The sequence below is a fragment of the Coffea arabica genome, chromosome 1e (genome assembly GCF_036785885.1).
Source record: "Coffea arabica cultivar ET-39 chromosome 1e, Coffea Arabica ET-39 HiFi, whole genome shotgun sequence".
Lineage (NCBI taxonomy): Eukaryota > Viridiplantae > Streptophyta > Magnoliopsida > Gentianales > Rubiaceae > Coffea > Coffea arabica.
In genome coordinates, this window is record NC_092311.1 from 53,834,979 (window position 1) to 53,843,002 (window position 8,024).

General features: G+C 39.3%; 2 protein-coding genes across 3 annotated transcripts; both read right to left on the bottom strand.

The window, feature by feature from the left end:
• Positions 1-487: 487 nt before the first annotated feature.
• LOC113716863 (small polypeptide DEVIL 14) lies at positions 488-973 on the bottom strand. Its single transcript, XM_027241394.2, has one exon. It carries the CDS (start codon positions 838-840, stop codon positions 700-702), a length of 141 nt encoding a protein of 46 aa, XP_027097195.1. The 5' UTR covers positions 841-973; the 3' UTR covers positions 488-699.
• Positions 974-3,790: 2,817 nt separating this feature from the next.
• Positions 3,791-7,805, bottom strand: LOC140014168 (probable glutathione peroxidase 5). Of its 2 annotated transcripts, none has more exons than XM_072064587.1 (6): positions 7,545-7,800; positions 7,377-7,453; positions 6,982-7,043; positions 6,781-6,899; positions 5,603-5,770; positions 3,791-4,168 (listed from the first exon to the last, which is right to left on the bottom strand). In XM_072064587.1, the coding sequence occupies exons 1-6, from the start codon at positions 7,596-7,598 to the stop codon at positions 4,136-4,138; spliced, it is 513 nt and encodes a 170-aa protein (XP_071920688.1). In that variant the 5' UTR covers positions 7,599-7,800; the 3' UTR covers positions 3,791-4,135. The 2 variants fall into 2 exon arrangements, with proteins under 2 accessions (XP_071920688.1, XP_071920683.1); XM_072064582.1 differs by lacking the exon at positions 3,791-4,168 and adding an exon at positions 4,281-4,773 and having other exon boundaries at positions 7,545-7,805.
• Between the last annotated feature and the right edge of the window lie 219 nt (positions 7,806-8,024).

The window sequence follows — 8,024 nt, forward strand, 5'->3', positions numbered from 1 at the left end:
TACTTGTGAATTTTTAATTTGCCATTGCAGCTGAGCCCTCAGTGTTAGGAAACTCCTTTAAAGACTTTGGAACTGCTTTTCCATTATATCGTAACCAATTTGATGAAAAGAACAATCAAAACATTCACCGTCTTTACAGGAAAATCAGAAAGTTCCGAAAGGTGCAGCCGAAAGGACATGATAAAAAGATTGGGTTTTTCTATCATGTGTTCGTGATTTCGTACTCCGGCTTCTAAATTCATACCCTCGACTTCTCGACTAATGGAGACTGACTGACTATACGTCGTGGCCATCTCTGGTCAAAACTGAACTATACAAGGATGACCAAATCATGTGTCAAAATTTACAACACTGAGGAGTAATCACACTACACTAGTGTGTTGAGTTGTGCAGTGTGCTCCTGCCTGCTACGCTACGGACAAGGGGCACGGACGGTTGCAGGTGCAATCGTTCCGGACGATTTTGTTCATTTTCAATTGTACGTAACTTTCTTTGTACATCGCGTAACTTTATTTTGCACGTCGCGAAGCTTTACAGCAAATTTTTGTGGGACCCACACATGACATGAAAATCGAGTTACAACTTGTGATCTCAGCCGCACAAATTTTTGAGGGCAGATCATGACCATTAACCGTTCAGGGACGGTCATCAGTATGACCGTCCCTGCCCCATTTCCGCTACGCTACATACATCTGAAGCTCAGTCATGCCAGCATACGAGCAGCACCGTACATCTCCAAATGATATAAAGGCGCGCCCGCTGCTCTCTTAGCGGCTTGGAGCATCTGCTGAATGACCGCACTTTGGAGACACTCCTGAAAGACAGCGCATTTGCAGCCATGGGATTGGGAACTGGACCTGTTCTGTACTACTGTAAATTGGCGAGAGCGAGCAAGGGAAGCTGTTGAATGACGATTTCAAGGGATTCTTGTGCCCTTAAATAGACGTGTAGTACTGAAATTTATGTGTGACTGTAAGAGAGGCAACGTGTGTGTGGTGAACGGTGATTGATAATTAAAGGTTGGCCCTACGGCTTGGGGTGCACTGCGCTAACAGCATATGACACAGTCGTTGGCAAGCCACCATTCTTGTTCCCCAGCCAACCTCCATGAGAATGACTTCACCGTATCCGCTTCCTGTATAGGGTCATCGCTGTCTCACATGTGATGTATATACCCTTTTCAACCCACATGCATGTGTGTACGGATGGATATGGTTTTCTTTTTTGTCATGGCAAGATATACTAAAAGTGTTCGAGCGACGGAGTTAGGGAGAGGAGGAAGTCAACTAAGCAGGTTAAAGAATAGGGTATCTAGGTAGGATTGAGCCAATAAAAAAAGGGCGGTGGGCATTTATCCCAGATCAAACTTGAAGAATTTGAGGTCTGTGTTAGAGGAATAAATGCAAGGAGGACAGAATGGGATCAGAAAGACACAGGTAGGTTTTGTTACACAACAAAATACAGAAGGGAACTCTTCCCTCCCCTCCCCTCCCCCCCCCCCCCCCCCCCCCCACCAACAAAAAAAAAGAAAGAAGGGAAAATCGTACTCCACTTGTAGTGGAAAGAACTGTCAAAATGTGAACCATTGGCATGATGTGGTTAGCTTTTCTTTATAGCTGTTGATGATCGGTAGAGTAGGGCTGCAAACGGGTCGAGTCGAGTCGAGTTTTGAGCTAATCGAGCCGAGTCTCGACTAAATTTTACCAAGCTCGAACTCGAGCTCGAGCTCGACGAGTCGGCAATTTTCAAGCTCGAGCTCGAAAAAAATAAAAAAAAAATTATTTTATTTTTTAAAAAATAAATAAAATAATATTTTTTTCTTAATAAATAACAAAATATTAAGGATATATACGTAATTTTACTATGAAAATAAAAAATAAAAAATATATATAAATAATATACTAATTTTATTATTAAATAAAAATAAAAATAAAAAATATATATATATACTCAAGCTCGCGAGCTAACGAGTTTAATATTCTGAGCTCGACTTTGACTCGAGCCGCTCGCGAGCGGCTCGATTCGTTTGCAGCCCTACGGTAGAGTAAACAAATTTCCTCTTAAGATCATTGATGGGTTTAGGTGGGAAGTGGGTTTGCCTCGAGATTTCAATTCTTTTTCCTTTTGTAGAAGTTACTCCTCAATTAGTCTCTAGGATTTGACATGTTATTTGGCCCTTCAAAATCGATCAAATGTGCATCACATGTTGGTTGGTTTTAGATCAATATAAGTGGTCGGAATTAGGCGGGAGGGACAAAAAATTACTATTCTAAATGCGAGAGATGCAAAAATGTCTTTTGGCCAAACGTGAGGGAGGTTTTCGCCAATTAAGATGCAGCTGGTGGAGCGTAATAAAATAAATAATAATACTAGAATACAGTAGCGTTTTTCTAACACCATTTGACATCATGATTGAATGAAAGACACATAAATAAATTTTAAATTTTAAATTCAAATTTTATACATATATTAATATTTAAAGATGATAGTGTATATATTGACAATCAGTGTATAGAAAATTAATCTAATAAATAATAATACTAGAATACAGCAGCAGCGTTGATGGAGATCCATGTCCCCGGAACTAGCGGATGCTGGCGCAACAGATCTTTTCAGCACCGATTTGACATGTCAACAAACAAGATTTAATTATCAGATTAAGAAGCAGATGAACTTATGAAAAAAGCAATAATGCATTCGCGATTTTAGTTGGGATTTTAATTTTACCACGGGAGTCGGCACTAGTAGACACGTTATATATATGCGTTGTAGGCACGTTCCAATTAAATTGGAGCAACCAAACAGACTACGGTCTCTCCCAGTCAATTAAGTACTTGTACTACCAGACTGACATGCCGATGCCGATGCCGATGCCGCCCCACTTTATCATTTGTTCTCCCTCCCGGACAAATCAGTTTCTTCAAGTCATTTTTATACTCGTATAACAAATAAAAAATCATGCACCACCACCACGACCACACATTTTAGACTTCCTCCGCCCTCATCCCCACCACTTTCGTCGTCTTTCTGCTTTTCCTAAGCTCCACAAGAATGTTTTATGACAGACAGACATTCCCCTTGAAGCTTCCTCTGGTTCCCAATGGATAGGAGTAGAATGACCATTCACAATTAGCGAGATTAATAGAAATGATAAAAAAGAGAGAGAGAGAGAGAGACTAGACTAAACACATATACACTGACTAGCAAACTGAAAACTGAGCAAATTTTCATTTAGATGATACCGCACCGATAACAGCGGTCTTATGTATTGTAAAATGATCGGAGTACCAGACAACCGGTTCAAAATAGCCCGCCTTCTCAATCGTGTCCCAGTGTTGCGTGAACGAACAGCATCTGAAGCTTCATCACCTTATCTAAACTTCTAACCTGAAGCAACCAATAATGCAAACTAAAGAAGTACTACTAGTATCTGGAGCGCAACTCCGGCCGCCCTAGCAACCTTTCCTCATTTGCCAGACTTTCATAACATCTCATGACATTGAGTCATGACTTTCGGTTTTGAATAATTTGTCAACGGTTAATACCAGAGGGTGATGGATAAAATTAAGACAACACTGGGGAAGAGGGAGGAATTTTCGAGGTTCGGCAAGGACCCTACAACAGTCTGGAAAGATTAAATGGCCATGATTTGATCAAAATCAAGAAGAAAAAAGAAGGTTAAGACTCAAAATCACATCTCGTCCATTAATTTCACATCAATTCGATAACGTTTTAAGCAAAGCACTCTATACCAACCAGGCAACAATATTGGTCAGCCACGCAGGTCGAATTAAGGAACCCAAGTAACCTGTGTTATATTAGATTGTGCTTACCGGGTAATGCGGATAAGAATTACATAAAATAATTTATCCACGCAACGGGGGAAATAAAAAAGAAAAGACAGTAGATTCTAATTTAAAAGCTTCTAGTATACTAATTTAAGACAGTGGACGAGACCGAGTGCTTGTATTGTATATACGCTTTTCAAGAACCATGGAATACTCATTGGTGTCAACCACGCACAGGAAAATAAGAAATTGACGTATTAACAGAACAGACCCCAGAAGCCTCGACGCTCTTTATTCATCAGATATACTGCCTCCATTTATCTGTTGTGGACCTGAATTCAAAGCCGTCAAATATCCCCCAATGCTTTTTGAATATCTGCCTGCACCAGAAAATGAAAAGAGGCTGCATGTGAAATGATATTTCAGGATTGGAATGTACAGGATGAGAACATAGAACAAGGCCTCAGGTAGGGATTGTGGGAGGACATATAGTAACCAATCAAAACTGGGTCACCCCGACTTTTCTTCATTAGGCGGTGGCAAACCATAAAGAGCAACGGATGGGAACTTTTCCAGAGCATACATTTCCTCTGTGTTACTCGGACTCGGGTACGTGTCCAACTGTTTAATTCATCGACTATCTAGAATTAGGATACAGGAACACTTTTAAGGACTCGGACACGAGTGCTTGGGCACGGCAAAATTTCTAGTAAATATATGAATTACATGAAAGCAGCCAACATACAAGTCATAGCTCAGTATGGATTGAAGAATTCTAAAGTAACCAACAAGTCATAACTCAATCAGGATTCCAGTGCAACAAGTCTCCTACGTCCACGAGTTTTCTCACCCATGTCTCCTCCTCTTACATCGACATCACACCTCATAAAAGTCAAAAGTGTCCAAAAAATTCCCAACCAGTGTCGTGTCGAGTAAACACAGATACTTCGGGGTCAAATGAAGAGTCAACGTAACATAGCATTTCCTAGAATATGGTTTAACAAGAACTTAGAAAAACGAGAGACATTACGAACAAAGCAGATTAGGCTTGTAAGGTTTAAGTAATTCAATCATATTTCTCACGAGGCATGTAACATAAATGCTTAACTTTAGTTTCTTAAGCACAATGTAGCCAACTTACTGGAATTGTTTCTTTCTCTGAGAATGTAAACAAGAAAAGTTGTCGGAACTCATGGACTCAAATACTTAGGCAGTGATAGTTTTAAAAAAAAAAAGGATGCAGATGCCCATTCTAGCTTCTACCCCTTATCCATTTCCCAATTACAGCTCAAGCAAACAAGTATCTCTGAACTATAGTTTTTAACTCAAAAATCAGACCTTTCTATGTCAATGCAAAGAAGCTAATACTGCAGTCCCTTTTGTATTGATAAAATTGCTTGTTTATGTCATACCAAATCAGAATAAAATCCAAACTGAAAATAGAAAATACAATTAAAAGTTGTGAAACAAAAAGATATTGACATGTAATGCTGTCAATCCACTAAAACGTAATTGGTGTGGAGATCAGAGGATGAGAGTCTAAAGATCACCAGAAATCTAATTCTTTGAAATTTGGTGACTAGGAAGACCTAAGTTATGAACAGCATCTAAAGTTCTCAACTAAGTGGTGACCAGCATGCAGCAATGTGTACATTGAAGTTACTTGGAAAATTTTATAGACCACAACTATGCGAGACATGTGAAGGGCAGAATGGTTTAGTTTGCCTTCACTGCTTGCCAACGTGCACGATGCCATGAGTCGCAGCATGGGCCATATAACCCTTCAATGTTTAATATGGTTCACGTTTATATACCTCAATTGCTGATGGTTGAGTTGAGGTGCCATAACGGCGAATAACTCGTCCTTCCTTGTCAACAAGAAACTTGGTGAAGTTCCACTTAATGCTAGACCCAAACCAACCACCTTTACTGGCTTTCAGGAACTTATAGACTGGTGCCGCAGTTGGACCATTTACACGAACCTATACAATAAACTGTTCATCATAATTATGAAGAAAATGACAAGAAGGGCGAAATGAAAGAAATAATTCAAATTCCTTTTTTTTCCTTAGGCCCAAATCCTTTCTTAAGCTTCAGACGAGGAGCAGAAGTGGGAAGCAATTAATTACTTATACAGTAGAGTCCATGTTATAAAATGACACAAAAGCAAAATCAATCAGGACGATCTGCCCCATGTAATTCAATAAACCCTCGTACCCCTGCGAAAATTGAAGGCATTATTGTGAAGGGGTCATATACCACCTCTACTATACTGCTCCCTCACTACTACTTTGTATTTTTTAGAGCATGACTCTATGCATGCTCGATCCAAATATTAGTTTTTAACTCAAAAACCGAGTAGGGTCTGTGCAAAACCTCACGCCACTACATGATGTTTATGGATAAGTAACTAAAATCCTTCTAAACAGTCTTATAGGTGAAATCATACAGTGATTATTTTGTCAACCACACAGTTGTCTTAATTTACTAAACATACAAAAGTTAAAAATCCAAAATAACAGAAAGTTCTTTAAATTTTCTTGAGGGTAACATCGCAGACGATCACTTGAACGGACAAACTTCCGCAAGGTGATTAAATACTTCCTATTTTCTTCTCACAGAAGTAATAAACTAACTCCCTCTTTGGGCAACACGTTTTAGTTTTGCTTCTTTCTTTCTTCTAATTGCTCAATTCACTGACCATTCACTCGTGTACTTAAAATTTTTTTCAACTAAAAAACTGTTTCTTCAAGGTCATGATATATGCAGAGAATTGAACTATTCCGTAATATTGACCATCCACTCGTCAAACTTCAGACTTTTAACTAAAATCCTGTTTCTACGACAGCCATGAATGAAATCAGCAGAGAATTGATCAATTCCATAATATTGATAAAACGAGATAGAGGTGCCTAATGACAAAAACATCATATAGATGGTACCACTGGAGCGACAACTAAGCTACTAGTGTGAAGCGTGGTAGACTGCTTACCTTTGAAAAGATTGGATACTCGGCCTTGAATCGTGTGCATGCAAATTGTTCAGCTTCCTCACTTGTTCCAGGCTCTTGCTTCAAGAACTGATTGCATGGGAAGGCCAATATCTCAAAACCTGTCAATCATGATATGAAGAAGTTCGGGATACGTAGTGCAGCCACAAGAGATGCAACAGATGAGGCAAAAGTAAATCCTACCTTTATCCTTGTACTTGCTGTATAGCTCAGTCAATTGAGTGTAGTTAGAGTTAGTGAATCCACTGTTTCAGCAAAACCAATAAAGGCCCGTATGTCATAGAAGTAAAAGCTCGGATCTTTATATGACAACCATCAGTTAAAAAGAGTAGCATATAAAGCAAATTTCTCATTAGAAAAAACACAAAAAGAAAAGAAACGTAGCATTTAAATGACACAGGAGTAAATTCCAAGGATAATAGGTGATTTTTCAAACGACCACCACTACTTAAAAAGGCCAGCAAGTTGCATCGGGAAGCACCCATTACAATAATCTAAAATTTGAGTGAAAATCAAAGATCTCCATCAAACTGGACATTACCATACACTAGAAAAAGGAAATAAAAGAAAAAGGGTACCATTTGGAAGCAACATTAACAACCAGAAGCACCTTCCCCTTGTAATTGCTCAGGTCGACATCTTTTCCTTTGCTATCCTACATCAATCAGAGAAAAAGAAACCCTAATTTCTCAGAAACAAAAATTCATACTGCATTGATTATGTAAGAGAGATGCAAAGGAGTATACCTTAACAGTGAATTCGTGAATGGACGTCTGTGGGACAGAGGGAGCGGAACCCATCTCTGCGGCCAATATTACTACTAGTGGATTCTCTTTTTCGATGCGAAAGAGAATATTTCCATCTACGTTTTCATAAATGGATAATTTTGAAAAGGGCTTTGCAGCTTTAAAAATGGAAAGGGAAAGGTTCGGCCGGTTCGGCAGCACCGCTGAGAGTGGAGGAGGGCTGGGCCCCCGGTGTCGGGTTTTATGATAGCTGTAGGCTCGGTCAGCAGACGCGGAAACATTAATTTAATTTGGCAAGTCAATTTTCGAAAGTGTATGTCTAGTTGCACACGTTCAAATTGAGGACGGAAGGTGTAACATCATTTGTACATGGTGTAACATCATCTGTACAAGGTGTAATAATAGAACAACAGCGAGTAACAATAGAATAATATTTTTGTGAGTCCCACACGGCATAAAAATCGAGTTACAAGACGTGAT